At 43.2% G+C, this 20,176-nt stretch overlaps 1 protein-coding gene across 1 annotated transcript; it reads right to left on the reverse strand.

Annotated features, from left to right (window-relative positions):
- Positions 1 to 2,375: 2,375 nt before the first annotated feature.
- On the reverse strand, positions 2,376 to 17,730 carry IL12B (interleukin 12B). Its single transcript, XM_065873325.1, has 8 exons — positions 17,682 to 17,730; positions 13,685 to 13,772; positions 10,000 to 10,275; positions 9,335 to 9,452; positions 7,498 to 7,715; positions 5,880 to 6,037; positions 4,411 to 4,542; positions 2,376 to 3,470 (listed from the first exon to the last, which is right to left on the reverse strand). Exons 2-7 carry the CDS (start codon positions 13,770 to 13,772, stop codon positions 4,411 to 4,413), a joined length of 990 nt encoding a protein of 329 aa, XP_065729397.1. The 5' UTR covers positions 17,682 to 17,730; the 3' UTR covers positions 2,376 to 3,470.
- Positions 17,731 to 20,176: the final 2,446 nt, after the last annotated feature.

Below are 20,176 nucleotides of genomic sequence, written 5' to 3' on the forward strand. Positions count from 1 at the left end.
GGGGCAGAGTGATGAACAATGTTTGTGGAGTGAATGAAGGAACAGCAAAGGTGTCTGTCCTATGGGAGCTTCTTGCCCAGACCACCCCTCAACACACACACACCAACACATGTGAATCCTTCTGACACTCAGGCTGCCCTTGCAGCAGGCTTCCTGACCATGGCTACCTCTCTGCAGGCAGGTAGGGTATCACCAGGACCCAACCTGGCATCGTTGGGAATCAAGTACTCCAGGCCTTCCCCAAGGTCACACCAGCTGTAAGGGGCAGAACCAGATTTTCTGATGTCAGTTCCTTCCCGTGCTGGCCTGGCTCCTTTTTCTGACTTGGCCAACAGCCTCTCATAGATGAGGATCTGAATGTTTAGGAGGATGTCTTTATTCAATTTTCAGTTTATTCATTTTCTATTTTGAAAACAGAGAGTTGTTGTTTAATGGGTACAGAGTCTGGGAAGAAGAGTAAGTTCTGGAGATGGATGGTGGTGGTGGTTGTACAACAATGTGGCTGTACTTAATATCACTGAGCTCTACACCTAAAAATGGTTAAAATGGTAAATTTTATGTTGTGTGTATTTTACCACAATTAAAAAAACACAAATATGGGTCTGCTTTTCTAACACAACAAGACGGCTGGGGTAGGTACTCACAGGGGTTGGTTCAGTTCCTTGATGATATCACTAGGGTCCCAGAGTCTTTTTATCTTTCCTGTCTTAGCATGATGGCTTCTATCCTGGGTGCAAGGCATCCTCTGAGACTTCTTAAATTTCATCTGCTGAAGAGAGGAAGAAGGAGGGGAAGGGTGATGTAAGCCATAGCTCTGTCTTTTAACAGAAGAACCCCCAGAAGAATTTTCTTACATCTCATGAGCCAGAACTGGGTCTCATGACCTTGCTGGGCAGCAAGAGCAACTGGAAAAGTGATTACTTAGCTTCCCAACCTTTGAGCTGAGGAGGGACATCAGGGAAGAAGGCAGTTGGGAGTGAGAATTGATTGTGTCCAGTGACCTGCCGAAGGTTACATGGTCACATAGCAGGGCTGGGTAGGCCCAGGGCCCAGGGTCCCGGTGCGCCTCCTGAGCTCTTTTGCTAGGACATTTGATGCATTTGTAGTGGCTAGTTTCCCAGTAGAAAGGACTGTCCTGGAGAATATTTTTCAAAGAGAAAAACTCTCCATTGCTTACATGTAACTGCAATTAATCAACTGCTAAGAGGCTGTGTTAGGAAAGCACTGGGCATTGGTGGAGCCAGGGCACCTGAGCGGTGCCCCAGGCTTGCTGGAAGTTTTGGGAAATGTCCCCAGGTCTCTGTGCTTATGAAATGTGATTATGTTTTTCTTGTTTACTGTTGTTCATTAAGTGCCCAGTAAGCGTTTTGGTATCTCTAGATGAAAGGCCCTTAGAAGAATGCATAGTTGTTATTAACCAACCATGTGCTATCAAGTGTGGGTTTACTAACACAAGATGATATGTTTCAAATGTTGGATTAAAATGATAGAAATTTTACACTATCCCTCCAGGCCAGGAGTAGAGTGCAATAAGGGGTCCAGGTGACACTTAAAATAAGGAATGTAAGCAAACATCCCTATTATAATTACCTTGCCATTGCAAGGAAGCCAGATGTGTGCACTTGGCTTTTGAAGATAGCAGAGAATGGACACCATTTTCTCTGATCCCACCACTTGTTCTTTCCGTGGCCAGGGCCTGCCAGTTCCTCGGAACTGGCAGGCCCTGGCCATCCTTTGAGCCCAAAGTGGGCACCTCCCCGTCTCTGTCGAGTCTTCCTGGGTGACTCCAGGTTATACTGATTCTTCTTCATTTTTACCCCAGGGCACCATATACACCATGTACACTGAATATTTTCACATTTCGTGGTATTGAAGTTAACTTTTCATCCCAGTCTTATAGGCTTTGCCAGGAGTGGGCACTGTTTCGGGGTGGCAAACCCAAGGTGTTTTGGAACTCCTCAACCCCAGGGCCTAGCCGTTGGCCAGGCAGATGGGAAACCCTCCATAAACACTGGAGCTGGACCTATGGGATGGGTTTCCCATGGCTCTATCAGGTGGCAAATTTGTTTCATGATGCTTTGGAAACCAGTAGAGTTGATTCCAGGTTAGAAGGTGACAGAAGCAAGAGTATCCAACCCCTGAAGGGGCATAATGCAGTTTAGTGCCCTTGCAGAGTCCCCCGTGGTCAGATCACAGGGACATTTCCTGAGCTTGGCAAGACACTGACTTTCCTATAAAGGGAAAGAGCCCATTGTGCAAAACCAGAAATGAAATTGCTTCATGGTGGGGCAGTCCTTCAATGCTAAGGGAAAAATAACACAGCCCTGGTAAGCGTGGGAACAGGATACCCAGTCAACTGAGAAAGCCCAAAATATTATTGCAAAGAAGAGTTATATTTTTATTAGTTCACCATCAGAATATAAAAATAAATAAGTAAACAGAAAACAAATGGAATCATTTTACAAAAAGCACATTCATTAGTTAAAAGTAGCATTTTAATGGCTCGGAACTTTCTAGTCATATCCGCTTGTCATGTTCCCTCATGCTGACAAGTAAGAGATTCATGGCTGTTTTCTCCGCATCTGTCTGCTTCTTTGTGTGCCTATTAAGGAACAACTGGCAATTCTGACAATTTTGTCCTTAGCCATAACTACACTTGTCTTCTCTCTTGAATCATAAGATCTTTTTACTTTCCAGACACTTACGATATCTCCATGTCATTCTCCTTCGTCTTACAGATAGAAGGGGGCAGGGGCTGCCAGGAAGGGTGAAGCTGAATTTCAATTCCAATCATCATTTTTAGCTCTTTCTAATTTCAGGCATCCAAAGACTAAACTTGTTTAGAGGTGCAAACAGCTCTGAATTATCACCACTACTTCAAGGAAGTCTTCATGGACACGGGAACTAATATCTGCTCTCCAGGACCTCCTCAAAGAGTTTGTATCTCCATGTCTATTTAACTCTCTCTTGTGTTCTAATCCATTACAAATATATTATGGCGCTGGCATCAGAACACTGTGTTCTTACTGGTTGCCATAAAACTGATGTACTTGCAGCCTCGATTGAAAAGTTGTTAGTATAAATAACACATAAATTCACATTTTGCATAATAGGGCCCATTCCTTATAAATCAGGTCATGAGTATATGAAACATATATCTTGGCACACAAATGTTAAATAACAGTAATAAATTAATAAATACATAAATTACTTAAATAGGTAAATAACATAAAAGTCAGCTGTGACCTGCTAGCTGTAAACTGTATAAATAAATTAGCTGATTGTTTCGGTGGGCATTTAGCATTTAAATATAAAAATACAGCAAAGATATCTTTATAATCGTAAAAAAAAAAATAAAGCAAATTGGTAGAAAATATCTTTAGGGGGAGGGTCCTGTTCCATTGCACCTTTTAAAAATTTAGCATAATGTCTTCCACTTTTCTTCCAAAGTTTCATCCTGAGGTTAAAACCTGAAAAAGAATGGCGAGTGTCTATGAGGATTTGAAATTCAGTAGCAAACCCTTCTTATTTCACACAACACATTATCTGGGGCAGTTGGATTTTGGGGGTTCCTTGTCAGAAGGGTCCAGCCCTTTCTTATGTGGCCTAGGATTTTGCTGATACCATGCTTACCAGAGGCTATCTTGAGAGTTTTCTTTTCTTTTCTTTTTTTGGCCGTGCATTGAGGCATGTGGGATCTTAGTTCCCCAACCAGGGTTCGAACCCGTACCCCCTGCATTGGGAGCACGGAGTCTTAACCGTTGGACCACCAGGGAAGTCTCGAGAGTTTTCTTATTTATTTATTTATTTATTTGCGGTACGCGGGCCTCTCACTGCTGCGGCCTCTCCCGTTGCCGAGCACAGGCTCCAGACGTGCAGGCTCAGCGGCCATGGCTCACGGGCCCAGCCGCTCCGCGCCATGTGGGATCTTCCCAGACTGGGGCACGAACCCGTGTCCCCTGCATCGGCAGGTGGACTCTCAACCACTGCGCCACCAGGGAAGCCCTCGAGAGTTTTCTTAAAAGAATATCTGATCATGTCATTTCCTTGCTTAAAGCCCTTCAGTGGACCCCAGTGGTCTCCAGATAAGATTCTACTTCCTGGAAACAGCTTGCAGGACACCTATGCTCTGACTCTTGGCTACTTCTCTCTCCCACTGCCTTCCCTTCTGGAAGGGCAGGACCTGTGCCTGCTTTCTTTACTGCAGTGTCCCCGTGCCCAGCATACTGCTTGGAATACTAAAGGCATCAATAAGTATCTGTTAATGAACAAATGTATGTTTCTGCCTCTGGTGACTGCGTGTTGGGCATCCCACCCCCTCTTTCCTGTCCCACACAGCCCCCACCATTGTCCTGCACCTGGGTACAACTGAGTGTGCAGGTCTGGGCTGGGCTTCGCAGGCTTGCTCACCTAACTGCAGGATACAGATGCCCATTCGCTCCAGTATGAGCTGTAGTAGCGGTCCTGGGCTTGCACGCGGACGTTGGCATCTTTGTGGCACGTGACCTTGGCTGAGGTTTTGTCCGTGAAGAGTTTATCTTTCTGCAAAGGAGAGGGAAATTTTTGGCAACGCAATCACAAGGTGGGCTGGGCATATTTTGGCAAAGTACAGTCTCCCAAAACAGCCACACCTTGGTCTCAGGGCACCACACTCGCAGTTCATAGGGGTGTGTGTAGAACTTGTGCCACCTACTGACAGAAGCTCTCAACACAGATGCGGCTTTTCTACTTTATAAGTCCAAAGCCCTGAGGGAGAAATTGTTTGGTCCAGTTTTCATCTTTCTAGCACAGTTGCATTGCAGGTAGGCCCCATGTGCACTCACCGCAGTACTAGGTCAGTGGTGGGACTGAGACAGATTTGCTGTCCCCTGGATATTCTGAAATTCCATATCCTGATCCTTTTATCAGAATGAAATCTGTGTTCAAGCCCAGGCATTGCTATTTATTAGCTATGTGGACACAGGAGAATATCTTAGACTCTCTGTTTCTCAATTCCTCATTTGTAAGAGAGGGATAATAATACTCCCTCATAGAGTTGTAAAAGTTAAAGTAGCAAGGTATTTAACCATGCAGAAAGTGCTCTATAAATACTACCTATTAATAAGATAGATCTTATATTGGGAAGTACATATCAAGATTTTAAATAATTTTTAGGTAAAATCTACTCCAGGATAGCCCTTCCCTTCCACAAAAAAATTCTCAGGGAGTACCTGAATCACTGAATTTCTACCACGTGCTAAACCCTATGCTGAATAAGGCCTTTGTTTAGTGATTTCTAAAACTGGCGTCCAAGGAGTCTCAGGCTCTATAAGAGGGCCTCTAGAACCTTGGGATTATGATGCTCAGGCAAGAAAGTTTGAAAGCCATTGTCTTAGCCAACATTCTGTTCAATAAGATAATTTCACAATATATGGAACAGCTGGGAATTATCTATTTTGGATGAGACACAGCATGAATGTTCTATCACCCATTATATTTGTCAATTTGAAACATTTTTAGGCTCCTAGAGCCCAGATTTCCTATATCAGGACCAATTCAGAGAGCAAGATAATGTTCAACCATACTGGTGGCAGTAGGGTGTTAGGTGCATGGCCTTTGTGTCCTGGTTGTGCCACTTTCTAGCTGGGTGACCTTGGGCAAGTCACTTAACTTCTCTGAGCTTCAAAATCTTCACTAGTGAAGTGGTACGAGTAACACTGCCTGCCTTTCTAGGGTTACTGTGAGAATTAAGTGAGATACGCAAGGAAAACCCTTAGCACTGTTTCAGGCACATAGAAAGTGCCAAATAAACATTCGCTGCTATCATCATCATTAATCTCCTTGATGTGGGCCTACATAAACCTGACTACAGAATAGACAGCACCTGAATCACATCTTACCCTTTCTCTCTTGTTCTTGCCCTGGACCTGAACACAAAATGTCAGGGAGAAGTAGGAATGTGGGGTGCTCCAGGTGTCAGGGTACTCCCAGCTGACCTCCACATACCGGGAATTCTTTAATGGCTTCAGCTGTAGGTTCTTGGGTGGGTCTGGTTTGACTGTGGAAGAGAGAGAAACACCCTTTATTTTGCTAATGGGGCTTTGGGGTAAGGTAGTTCTGGCTTCTGGTCCCACTTTCGCCTTTGACCAGCTCTGAGTCCATATCATAGTTACTTAACTTCTCTGAGCACCTGGTTGGCAGACGTGAGACACCCCTGCGGCTGGCGCTCACGCTGGTGCCTGTACAAGGCAGCCCTCACCAACTGCTGCCTCCTCTATCGCTGAACCTGAGAGAGGCTCAGAATCCTTCTCATCCCTGCGCAGTCACAGGGGCCCTGGTGGTGGAACCACCTCTGCGTGGTGCTCAGAGGAAAGTTCTTAGAGACAAGACACTCACGTCTGGGCTTGCAGTGAAGGACCACCCTCTCTGTAATCAATCCCCCTCTGCACCAAACTCGGAATTGGGCTGAGCCTCTTGCTGGGGACCAGATGAGAGATTTTCCACTTAGTGCTCTTTCTTTAGCCCTTTCGTGGAATCTGACACCGACTTGTCCTGTGGCAGTTACAGCCAAATTGTCTCTATGCTCGGTCACTCATTCATTCAATAAAAAGCCCCCATTATGTGACAGCCACTGGACTGTGCATGGAAAGCACAACAGTGAGTGTCAGAAAGACTCTGTCCTCGAGTAGTGTACATTTTTCTAGGAGGGGAGTGACGGGGGAGAGAGTCCATGGAATGGGCTTGGGCTCTCTGGATCTAGCACCTCTCCACACAAAGACCAAGACTCCTAGCAGATGCTCCACAAATATTCTTTCCTGTTCTCAACACAGTGGCATTTTCTTTCCTTTAGGACTCAGCTAAATGCCACCTCCTCATAGAGACCTTCCTTGGTACCCTATGTGAACAAGACCCCACCCTCTCCTTTCCACCAAAGGCAATCTCCCCACAAATGCTAGAGCAGGTTCTGTGATTCTATCACTTTTTATTTCATGATGCATGTTCACTGGATAAATGGTAAAGGAAATGACAAATGGCAAAAATCTCCATCTTCCAACTGAAAAAACAGACATCCATTTTGGAGGGGTTTATATTCCAATAAAGAAATCTCTTTTTCAAATGCTACAGAAAGATTGGTTGGGAATAATTGCAGTTAGTAGGGGAAGCTCTGGTTCTGCATATGAATGTAATGCTTAAGGGGCTGCTCTTGAATTCATCATGGAAGGTGCCTGAGCAGCAGAATAGAAGTGTAGCCAAGAGCCTGCTTTTCCTAGCGGGTCAGATCCAGGTCTGAATTGCTATGTGTGAGTTCTGGGGCAAGTTGTTTAACCTAGCTAGGACTCAATTTCCTCTTCCTTAAAATGCAGACAATTGTATCTACATTATAATTATTTTTCGGGGCGGGATGCAGAATAAAAGAGAGAATGCGGATAAACCCCTAACCCCAGTGCATGGAGCATTGTTAACATGTGATGAACCGGCATCTATCTTTATTAAGCACATATAATCAAGCAAACTCACTGATGTCCCTGATGAAGAAGCTGCTGGTGTAGTTTTCATACTTGAGCTTATGAACAGCTTCCACCACGACCTCAATGGGCAGGCTCTCCTCGGCGGCTGGGCAGGCGCTGCCCTCCTGACACCCCACTGTGTACTTCTTATACTCCCTGTGGTCCACTCTGACCCTCTCTGCTGAGAGCGTCGCTGCTCCACACGTCACCCCTCGGGGGTCAGAGGAGCTGAAATCGAAGACAGATATTATCCTGTGTCACATGATTGCAGGCACGTCCCTAGCTGTCTGAGGACAAAATTTCTCCAACTGGTTTGATTTCTCTCAAGGGGGTAAGAAGCTGCCCTCCCCATGAGAACAAGCGTTGCTTTGAGAGGTAATAATTGGCTTGGCCAAAAAGTTCGTTCAGGTTTTTCCATAAGATCTTACAGAAAAACCCTTATGAACTTTTTGGCCAACCCAATACAAATGTTTGCCTCTGGCCTAAATGAATCTGAAAACTTTTAGATCCAAAGCTCCTGGTTAAATCTCCTTATTAAAATTTTTAACTCATTTTCTGGATTTTAATGACAAAATCAATACATACCAATTTTTAAAAATTAAAAAGATAAAGATGGTGTATAAATGAAATGAGTATGTCTCTTTTAACCCTAATCCCCTTTTTAATCCTAATGTCACTCCTTAGATATAAATACTATTCCTGGCTTGTTGTATCCCTCCAGACATTATTCTGTGAATATTCAAAGCAATCATATATCCACATGTATCAATATATATGCATACACACATATTTATCTATATATACACACATAGATTTTATTTTTATGAAATAATATCAAATTTTATATATATATATATATATATATATATATATAAAATTTGGTATACATAATTCTGCAACCATCTTTCCCCCTTCTGAACATATTATGGGGAGTGCTCCATGACAGACCACATGGATTGGGTTATTCATTTTGAGGACTGCACATTAAGCTGGGGTATAATGTACCACACTTTACTTAACATTTGCCCTGCTGATCACCAAGAACACCACAATGAACTCTTGCATCTATGTCTCTGTGCACTTGTACAAGCATTTCTTTAGTAAGCATTTTCATGTTAAAGATGGAATAGTAAGACCCCAAAGGTTAATTTACTCAGTTAAATAGTGGCCAGGTCAGGATGATCACCTAGGGTTTACTCTGTTATCCTACACTGTTTGGGAACTTTGATGAGAGGGAAGGAAGTCACACAGCGGGTTAATGTAGGTTCTGTACTAAGGGAATTGGTTTGTCGGGGTAAGCCCAGCTGCATAGGACAAACAGTGAACTTCAGATTGGTGGTGTCAGCAGAAGAAAAAGGAATTGAAGTGGCCCTGGGAAAATTTCTAGAGGCCTCACAGAGTTTTGGAGTCAGCCTCAGGGCTTGCAAGATCTATGCCCTAGAGCTCTTATTTCTATTTCCGACTGGAGGTGCAATTTCGGCAAGTCCTTCACAGCTTCAATTTCCCCTTTTATCACCGCCACCCCCACCGCTGCCGTGGTGCTATGAGCCTTAATGAGGCATTGCCAGGCAATTTGGATGAGTGGGTTCAAACACAGCAGAGGCTCTTCCCAGGCCCCAATAATATCCTGTTCTAATGCATACATTTGTTCAGGCAATTAGCTTAAATCTCCATGTTCTTTCCCTAATTTAGGCAAGGGTGTGTGTATGTGGATGGGGGGTTAAAAATATAGGATTGGCTTTATTTTCTCCCTTATCATTAACTGATGGGCCATTGCTAGGTTGCCCTTATTTTCTTATTGAGAAAGTTCTAGCAAAATGCTGAGAAACCCGAGTGGTTTCACTTACCCTGTGCTGCTTTGGACACTGAATTTCAAATCAGTACTGATTGCTGTCAGCCACCAGCAGGTGAAATGTCCGGAATAATTCTTTGCCTCACATTTTATAAAGCTCTTATTTTTGGGCTCTGGATTTGAAAAGAACAAGAATTCAATATTTAGGGGTTTTCTTTCTTTTAAATTGCAAAGATTTTTATTGCGATGAATCACAGGCCACCAAATGGTACAAGAGTGAAGATCTTCCATTTATTTCCTTGGAAAATCTGCTGTTCCCCAGGCAGACAGTCAGCGAGGACTGGGAATGTCCCAATAGGATGCTGATTCTGTATGCCACACACCCAACATATCGGAGGGGGGTATTAATATTTTTCAAGGCTATCAGCCCAGTGCACATTAACTAACTCCCATTAGCCATCCAATAATATCACTGTTATTTAAAAAGAACCTCAGGAAAAGCATCTAGACTTCCCATGAAACTCTCTCAACAGGAGATTTTGATGGTTGATAACCCGAAGTGTACAGCAAAGGAAAATGTAGGTTTCGGGTGGTTTCAGTAAGGGACTTGGTATTACTTCATTAACTATACTAACCATGTCTTGCCTTTTAAATTTTTAATTTTTTTATCTCTTATGGAGCAAAAGAGAAAATTGATGCTACCCAAGGGAATGGAATTACCTTTCTGGTCCTTTAAGATATCAGTGGACCAGATTCCGTCTTCCTTTTTGTGAAGCAGCAGGAGCGAATGGCTCAGAACCTCGCCTCCTTTGTGACAGGTGTACTGCCCAGCATCTCCAAACTCTTTGATTTGGATGGTCAAAGTTTTGCCAGAACCCAAGACCTCATCGCTCTGGTCTGAGGTCCAGGTGATGCCATCTTCTTCAGGGGTATCGCAGGTGAGAACCACCATTTCTCCAGGGGCGTCAGGATACCAATCCAATTCTACAACATAAACTGGAGAGCACAGGGATTGGAGAACCAGACTGTGATTTTTGGATTACTCGGTTTCTGGATGGCTAAAGCAGCACAACCTTGCTCATAACAGCAAATGCTTGGTAATATGATCTCAGGTTTTGGGGCACCACTTGAGTTCAAGGTTGTGGAAGAGAGAAGCAAAGAGTTTAATAGCTGCCATAAGCTCATTAACTGCCAGGGTGCCGTGAATAATTAACCTCTGATTAGCTGGCAGATGAGGAAAACCTTGATATACTGAAAAACGCAAACAGCACAATATTCTTTCCCGAAGGCCTGGTGGATGTAAGAAACTTCCAGCACAGTTCACATTCAGAGAGAATAAGTGTTGAGAAAGACTGACCAGGACTGAGATCCTGTCCCCAATAGCTGGCTGGGGAATTTGGAGAAAGATACTTAATTACCATGAGCCTCAGTTTCTTTGTCTGTAAAATGACAATAATAATAGTATCTGCCTTGTAGGTTTGGCTGTGAGGATTAAATGAAAAAAGCGTGTAAAACACTTAGCACAGAACCTATCACTCAGCATTGGTTGTTATTGTATTCACACACCAAAGGTCAGACAACTGCATGAGAAAATGCCTTCCAATTTTCCACGGGGATTGAAGGATTTATTTCCAACTGTGTGAAACTCACCAATGGAGATTTTCATTCTCTCTGTGTTTTTAAAAGCTATTTTACCTTCTTAGAGGCAGTTCAGTAGATCTTAATCTTTCCATTTTATAGAGAAGGGTACTGAGACCAAGAGGTTAAGCAAGGTTACATCAAGTGAGAAGCACAAGAGTTATATCTCAGAACTTCTGTCTCTGCTGCTTTGCATTGGATCTTTTTTTTTGGCTGCACCGTGCAGCATGCAGGATCTTAGTTCCCTGACCGGGGATCGAACCCTGGCCCTTGCTAGTGAGAGTGCAGAGTCCTAACCACTGGACCACCAGGGAATTCCCTGCATTGAACCTTTAATACCAGTATCTAAACTGGCACTTGAGGAATGGCCTAATATAGTATTTCAAAGAGTATTTCACATCAAATCTTCATTCATTCATTCATGCATCAATTATTAACTAAATAGAGTTGTTTAATGCAGTACTTCTCAAAGCATGATCATCCAACTACTACCAGCAGCACGTGAGACTCTGTTAGCATTGCAAATTCTCAGTCGCTGAATCAAGAACTTTGAGACGGGCCCAGTGACCTGTTTTTAACCTCTCCAGAAGATTCTGAAACCCACTCTAGTTTGAGAGCCACAGCGGTGAAAAGCCTGGATGTTGGAACCACACAGGTCTGAGTTAGGCTTCAGCTCTGTCTCTTACACTGGCCTGTGGCCTTGGGCAAGGCATTCAATTACTCTAAGCTTCAGGGTCATTATCTTTAAAATAAGCAACATATTAGTGCTTGATCCAGAGGGTGGAGATGTGGATCACATAAGCTAATTTATATAAGAGCTTGACACTGCCCTTAAATGAGCTGTAACTGCTGGCTCTTGTGATTGGCGTCCAAATGTAAAGCTGTTGTGTAATATAAAGTTCCCACTTGACATCAAAGGGCTTTAAAACTACTGAATGGGTAGCAGAGACAAGAGGTAAAAAGCATCTGGGCCCCAACTCTTGGAAAATGGTCAGCTGTGCTGACATAAAACCATGTGGTACCTTTGGCTTTCTCTGGTTTCTCTGTGTCCCACTGGTGACTGACCAGCAAGGCTATTTTCCTGTCACAACTGAGATTCAGAAGCCGAAGACCCTTGCCCAAGGGCAGGGGAAACAGCTGCAGGCGGCAGCCTGATGAGGCACATCTAGAACCTAATGCTTAGCTGCATCTCATCTTGCCTCCAAAGCTGCACGCCCTCTCAGTGTTTCTCACATTGACTTTCTGGAATTTCTGTGGTTTACTAAATCAGAAGTAACTAAGGGTGTACTATGAAAGGGCCAAAGCTCCTGAGCTCACTAAAAATCCCAGGGTTGGAAGGAATCTGGCATAATCATCTGGCTCAGGGCTTTGTCCTTATTCAAGGGAGGGTCTAAAACACTCAGAACCTCCTGGGGCAGAGCAGGGATGGCTGGACTGTCATCTTCCAGAAATTCTTAAGAATGGAGGAAGAGCTCCAAATTTCTTTCAGGGACCCATTTTAGTGTTGTATTCTCCTCACTATTGAAAGATCATTTCTCATCATCAGCTGCAATGTCTTCATTTTAAATGTATGCCTATTTCCTCTTGCTCAGCTGTCCAAGGACAGAGGAAACAATTGCTCATGTCATTCTGGTAAAACCTTCTTCAAATACTTAAGTTCATAAGCGTTGAAGTGAGACAGAATTGGGATCAAGTTCCTGTTCCACCCTTACCAGGTATGTGAAATTGGGTAAGTTAGTTAATTTCTGTGGCCTCTATTTTTAATATCTGTAAAATGGGGTACACACAGTCCCTATCTCTTATGGGTGTGTTGAGAATTAAATGAGATGCTGGCCTCAATAAATATCAACTATTATTATTATTTTATTATTAAAGACAGTAATTGCCAACATTATTATGTTGGCTTCAATGAGAAATATCTGAGCGTCTTTCAGGAACAACTAACAATCAGTTAATACATACTTACCGTGTGTGAGATACTAGAAGGATAGAGGGAGCACCTTATTCTAATAATACCTATCTATTATTCTACTAATAATTTTTATTGATCACTGGGAAAGTAAACAGGTTCTCCTGAATCACCAGAGACATTAGTTTAAATAACCAAAACAATAATACTAATTAACATTTACTGTCACTTCATTATCTGTTGAGTTGTCTTCTGCATTCACTAGGACATTTAATAATCTATGTAGTAGATATCACTTCGTAATCCTCAGTTTACAGTCGAGGGAACTCAGGCTCAGAGGTGACCCAGCTCAAGGTCACATAACCAATAAGTGGCAGAATCAGCCTCGAACCCAAGTCAGTGTGGGTCTAAATTCCATGCTTTCCCCAAAGTGCTTGGTCAGAGGTAAGTCATCTCGGTGCCAACTGAGGGGGTAATATTGCGTGGTGGAGTGGAAGATGTTAGAACATAGTTCTTATACTTTTCTAATCTTTCACTTTGGAATCTTAATCATATGATACAGCTGGTTTTTAGTAATACTGGCAAATTCCATATCTCTTTTCCCACCATAGTCCATAAAAATCTTCTTCTCTGGCATCTAACATGAAAGCCAAACAGTATAGATACCCTCAAGCCATACAATAATAGATACCCTCAAAGGTAGAACAAGGACATAGGGCCCGTGTTATCCCAGAGTGATGGCTTTCACTAGGAAGACCCAAGGCCTGCCCATTTCAGTCTGATTTCCCAGCAGGGGCTGCCTGACAGTCCTGTCTTAGATCCTGGGGCCTTCATAGAGAATCAGGAAAGGCTGGTTACCATTTTTCTCCAGTTCCCATATAGCCATGATGGGAGATGCCAGCAAAACCAGGGAAAACCAGGAGACAACCAACTGCTGAGGGTACATCTGCAGGAGGGGGAGAAACAGAGGAGGAGACAGAGGAAAAGAGAAACGAGGAGGCATAAGAGAAGAGAGAATGTCAGTAGTTATGCAATCACCTTTGGAAACCATATTCACATTCTATGTACATTGTCTTTAATCTTTATCTTCCTCTTTCTTCTCTACACTGTCAGGTTAATACTCAGTGAATTCCAGGAGCCCTCTGCCAGTCTCTGGGTAAGAACATCTCCAAATAGAGAGCCGCAGACGATCTGCAGCTGAAAGACCTTATGGCCAGCTATCTGATATGATGCTCTTATTTTTAAGATGAGAAACCTAAGGCTCAGAGAAGGAATGTGACTTGTCTAGATCAACATTCAGTCATTATTTACTTGGTACTTCCTGTGTAAAGGGCACTGAGCTAGAGCAGCTGAGAGTGAAAAATGATTTTTACCTGGACCCCGACTTCTAGGAGCAAATACTTTCATTCAACAAATATTTCTCAAGTCAGTGTGTTAAATGCCTACCCTGCAGTAGGGGAGATGAGCTACATACCCGTATTACAGCAGCACAAGGCAGTATGTGCGGTGACACCCAGGACTAAAGGACTTGGGTTGGGGGGCAGAGGGAGTAATACTGAAGTGATCTTTCAAGTTCTGGCAGTGAGTCCAGCCCTTGTTGGTGAGGTTTCCTTTCTCTCCCTGCTTAAGACTGTAACTGTTCCAAACACAAAGATTATTTCCTCCCACATAAGGTAACCAGTAGTTCTCAAACTTGAGCATATGTCAGAATAACCTGGAAGCCTTGCTAAAGCACAGATTGCTGGCCCCCATTCCCAGCCTGACCCTAGAATGTCTGATTCAGCAGGTCTGGTGGGGCCTGAGAGTCTGCATTCCTGTGCGTTTCCAGGGGAAGCTGATATTGCTGGTCTGAGGACTACTCTTTGAGATCCATTGGTTTAATCCATGTTCAAGGTTCAGAGCCCCTGCAAATCAGGATGTTCTTTGGAAGAAGACCATAGAATATTGTTATATTCAACATGAAAATGAAATGCATACTTTTGTGCTAAATCAGTTTCACTTATAATGAAACTCAGTCTAGATTAGTATCCAGGGTTTATGAAAATCTTCAGACTGACAATTACACCCCACCTGTGAATTAGGTGGAGATGATTATTATTTATTTTCATTCTGATACACCTCCTTCCATCTTGGAGAACACTGACGTTCTGTAGGAACATGGTTTCAGAAACCACTGGGCTATATGAAGAACAAGAATCTTTTCACAGTTTTCTGTGAAATACCTTAAAAATAAGCACCCCTTGGTTGGGGTAACAGAATATTGACAAATCATGGCTTTGTCAGAACTGCTGCTAATCCTAGGGGAACTTTGCCACGTATTTTATTCCCTTATATCATAAAGGTTGTGAGTGGCAGAGTCAGGAGCAGAAGTCAGGCCTTCCCGTACACTCTTGTCAGCACTCTTGTCACTGCAGCACGCAACTTTCAAGGGCACATCTATCAATTTAGTCCAAGTTATGACTGTAGCAAAGTTCTAGTTGCCATGGAGCATCAGTTAGTACATTTGTAGGCTTGGAGTCCAGCAGCATGGACTTGAATTCTGGTTGCACCACTCATTAGTTGTGTGAGATCGGCCAAATTACTCTCTGAGCCTCAGTCTCCTCATCTACAAAATGGGTATAATACCCATCTCAAAGGGTTGTTGGGAGAATGCAATGAGATGACATATTATAGAAGCCAACCAAATGTGTTAGCTTGTACCCAGCAGAAGAGATAAAGGAAAAATTTGATTTCTCTCTGTGTTGTCTGTGATGGATAAACAAAAAAGTCATGCCTGGCTGTAGGGAAATGCCCACAGAGGTACTGCAATTGCACAGGCCTGTACAACTCAGATGTCAGCACTCTGGGAATGGAAATGGTAGAGATTCCTGGCACCTCCTGGTGAATCCTTTATGCTCTCTTAACACTGGGATTTTCCCTTTGGCTAAGTGCCCAGCACTTCCCCTCTGGGCCTCAGATGCATCTGAGAATTTCAGGTGAACAACACTTTAGGGTCAAGGGAGCCCTGGTGATGGTTCTAAGAAACAGCTCCCATTTTTGTATCACCTACATTTTAAACCACAGGACACTGGCAGAAGGTAGAGATGGTGGTGGGTCACTTTCTTAATCAAACCCAGGGGAAACCAAAAAGGGGCAGCATGCAGTTACCCTGCTGTTTTCTAGATCATCTGATACCAAGGGCTTGGATTCCGGTTTGACCACTCACTAATCATATGATAATGGCCAAATTACTTTCTAAGCCTCAGTCTCCTCAGCTGTAAAATGTACATAATACCCATCTCAAAGGGTTGTTTGGTCGTATCCCACAGATCACATTTTCTCGGCCTGCTAAATTTGAGAGTTTTAAGGATTAAACATTTTAAAATGTAATTTCATAGGTTTTCTAAACTCTTGAAACCCTTGTATGAGGGACGCAGGGACCCCAGGTCCTGTGGTATGTTAAGGCTCCCTAACTCTGGTGCCAACATGGGCATCCCAGTGACACTTGACTAGGCATCTCTTTTTTAAGTTTTATTTTGTTCATTTCTTTTTAATTAGAAAAGAGAATTATTATTTAAAAATAAAAAGACATAGTCACAGAAGGCTTGTGTAGCATATGCAAAGGGTCCCATTTCTAGAGACAGGTAGCGTGTGTTGGCATCCCAGCTCTGCCACTTGTTAGGTGTGTGACTCTGGACAAGTCACTTGATGTCTTTGAGCCTCATACTCTTAATCTGTAAAATGGGAACCCTGCTGTGATGAAGAGGTAATGAAATAATTCACATAAAGTATCCAGCATGGTGCCCTGATGAAGTCAGGACTCCTGGCTGTTTCCTCTCAAATCTCCATTCCTCCTTTGACAGCGCTTATATAACACAATTGCAATCATATAGTTACTTCTTTCATGTTTGTCTTCCCCACCACACTGAGCTCTCTGATGGCAGTGATCATGTCTGTCTTATTCCACACTATGTCCCTGGAGTCTAGCAGGGAGAGTCTAGCTCAGAGGGATTTCATTAATTATTAGAAGAATGAATGGACAGAAATAGTAAAATTTCAGACTCCAGTAAAATGAACTCTAAGAGGCTGCCCAAATTCTTTCTAATACCTTGAAATTCCTTATTTGAAAAAAGTGGGCCATCAGCTCAGGTTTAGTAATCTCTTTGTTAAAATGATATTTTAAACTGATCATTATTTTTTTAACCTGAAAATTATTGCACACGATTTACCTAGGCAACTATAAGACACAGTAAAGATTATCTTTTTTTTCCTTCTCACAGATTTTAAACTTCAGAAAGTAGTTTTAAACATTGGTGTTGCTTTCCATTTTTTAAGTGATTAGTTAATCCAAAAGATCTGGATAACTTAACTGTCAATCCAGTTGACTGTCACAAGCCCACGACAAATATGGGACCAACTATGCTTATAACATTCAATTATGAGGTATAAGAATGAATTCATTTACTTATTGGATTCATTATTACTTACTGAATAAAAGGCTTTTAAAAAGTTTACAATAATAAGGGAAGCACCACTCACTTTATACAATCCTTTAACTTATGAGCACTAATATTGAGGAACACACTTTTATATACATACCACTTTAACACAAGACAAACCTTTCTATAAAATGTGCATTTGTTCACAGACCTTAATATACAATTATTATTAGTTGACTTTTAAAATGAATACTTTGTATATTAATCCCCAAAGCACTGACTTTTCACTAGTGTCCCAGCAGGTAAGTCACCAGGAATGCTTCCAGGAATTCACCCACTCCACAATGCCTGGTACAGGGGTAGCGCATGAATGGTGTCTACCCTTGGACAGCCTGTGGGCCTGTGGAAGGGGTGGCAGGGCTTGGGCAAGTGCTTACCTTGCTTCTGGTCAGGCTGCAGTGTTCCCTGGGTCTGAAACCGTTTGTTTCTTCTGCTGCTGCTGCTACTATTGAAGCTTATATACTCTACTCCTATCAAGCTTTCTGATGGAAACTTAAACTAGAAACTGACTTGTTCCAAGTTGCAACACTGAAAACAACTCTCACAACCTTCTGGGGAATTTCAAGAAGTTCCTTTTTTTTTTTTTCTCTGTGTGTATCAATAAGGCAGAGGGAACACAGGCATCAAAATCCCAGGTAATGAACTAAGAGGAAATGACTTTTGGGTGGGGAAAAAGGAAGGAGATGGGATGGTCACTTCTTTGGGTTGACATCATGGCCAAGGTGGTTAGAGACAGTAACAGGCAGCCTCCCTGGGCTCCACAGACTAGAGGAGAAAGAAGGCCAAGGAGAGGTCACACAGGAGGATGAGTTCAGGTCAGGATCCAGCAGTTGTATGCTAGAGGGTCCAAAAGCAAAATCTATGGTTCTCCTGAGATTAAAGAGGATGAGATGAAGTGCAAAAGATTTAGTATGTCCGGAGCATCCTCCCCCCACATTACTCCTTTAACATCTGGATTTCAGAAACACACTTTTACCACCCCTTGTGCTTCATGCGCCACACACACACACGCACATTCATACAGACACAGCCTTCGGAAGATGATAAATGTGTGTATTACTAATAACATTCAAATCTGTAGGAATACTGCCTATGCTCATAGGTACTCACTCATGGATGGGAGCAGAAAGTGAAATATCCACAGGCATATATACAACTGATGCCACACTCAAGGCACACCACTTTGGGCACCCAGACTATATCTTCACACTCATTTTCACACAAATCTATGTCCCTAGGAGCTCTAGACAGATGCACAGAGTTAGAAGAACTATCTAGAAATTTCCAGCTGAATTTGACATTGTTAAGAGGAGTGCAAAGGCGTACACCGGCGTTAGACACCCCGACACCCATCTGCACACGAACAGGAACATTAACACGAACACCTACACCAAGTACTACAGGCAGAAAGATGCGGGCCGTACTCAACTACGTACGCTGCCGACAGAGGGCGCTGCAGCGAGGCGGTCCCCGCGCGGCGACCCGGGTCCGGAAGCGCGCCCTCTGGTGACTTCTCCATCCCGGCCTTTGGTCCCAGCGGCGGGGGAAGTTCCTGGGACCGGCCGGGTTTAAGGTGGGTGCAGATTTCCTCACTAACTTTCCTCGCAGTCTCAGTCGGGGAAAACGGGGAACCCGGGCGAGAGCGGCGGAGCTTCGCAGCTGCACACTTCCTCCCTCCCGCCATTTGTCCGGGCCGTGGGAGGGCGAGGGCCCGCTTAGCTGGCAGTCCCACTGGTTATCCGGCCTTGAGCTCTGGCTTGGGCGGAGATGTTACCTCCAGCTCAGAGGGCCTTCTCCTGTCTCCTCTGCCCTCTAGGCTTGAAGGGGGAACGGAAGTTCTTCTCAAGTTAAACAACAAGGCAAATGTCATATATCTAAGATATATGGTTATGTGAACAAAGTAGGTTGCATTGCATGTTGGTGGTATGATCCTGTGTGTGTGTGTGTGTGTGTGTGTGTGTGTGTGTGAGAGAGAGAGAGCGCGCGCGCGCGCGTGAGCGAGCAAGCGCATGCGCTTTTTACAGTGGGCGTCCCTGAGGAGTATAGCTAGGAGGTGATGGGACCTTTTCACAGTTTGACTTTTTGTTGTTGCTGTTGTTGTTATATGATACACAGACTATTAAATATGTATTAAAATATGTACCAAGTTGGGGGGGTTCTTTCCGTAAAAATGCTTTCATTTCCCCCTGCAAATCATCAACGGTTACTGAACAGAAAATTTTAAATGAATTTGACATGAAATAGTTCCACTAATTCATTTACAATGGTAGCACCACTACAGATGAGCCCTTTTGTGACTCTCCGTAAATATATACATATGTAAAATAAGACAAAACATTAAAAAAATGTGCTCATAAAAGCATCTTCAAAATTTTAAAAAATTGATCTGAAACATAAAATCTAAGTAAAAATAGCATGCTAGTTATGCAAAAAAAACTTCAGGGTTAGCCTTGGCCCCCGCTTTTCCACTGAGATTGCAGCCCCAGGGTGAGTCTTATATGAAGAGTGTGGGACCACCATTGTTCACCAATGCCAAGTAGGCAAGTAGTAAGTGTTTAAGAACATAGGCTTTGGAATTAGAGACCTGGATTCCAGCACCTGCTCTAAAAATTACCTAACTTCTCTATGCCTCAGTTCCAACATCTGTAAAGTGTGATTAATAATAGGACCTGGTCTTAGGTTTGTTGTGAAGATTAAATGAGGTACGATGCAATGCACTTAGCACAGCATCCGGCTGAGTGATTAATAAAGCACTGCTCTTACTCATTTATTCATTTACCCTGCTTGTCCCAGGTAACTCACTAGGGGACATCGAAGATGGCAAGAGGAACGAAAGAAGTCAGGGAATTCATGTGAGGAACCAGGATTAGGG

Source organism: Phocoena phocoena, chromosome 3 (genome assembly GCF_963924675.1).
Source record: "Phocoena phocoena chromosome 3, mPhoPho1.1, whole genome shotgun sequence".
In the NCBI taxonomy this organism is placed as follows: Eukaryota; Metazoa; Chordata; class Mammalia; order Artiodactyla; family Phocoenidae; genus Phocoena; species Phocoena phocoena.

Excerpts from the sequence above, each read along its gene's own strand:
- IL12B (XM_065873325.1), bottom strand. The coding sequence starts at position 13,772 with ATGTACCCTCAGCAGTTGGTTGTCTCCTGGTTTTCCCTGGTTTTGCTG. Across the intron at positions 10,276-13,684 it reads ATGGGAACTGGAGAAAAATG|TTTATGTTGTAGAATTGGAT; the intron begins GTAACCAGCCTT and ends TGTGCTCTCCAG. Across the intron at positions 7,716-9,334 it reads AGTGTCCAAAGCAGCACAGG|CTCCTCTGACCCCCGAGGGG; the intron begins GTAAGTGAAACC and ends CTTCGATTTCAG.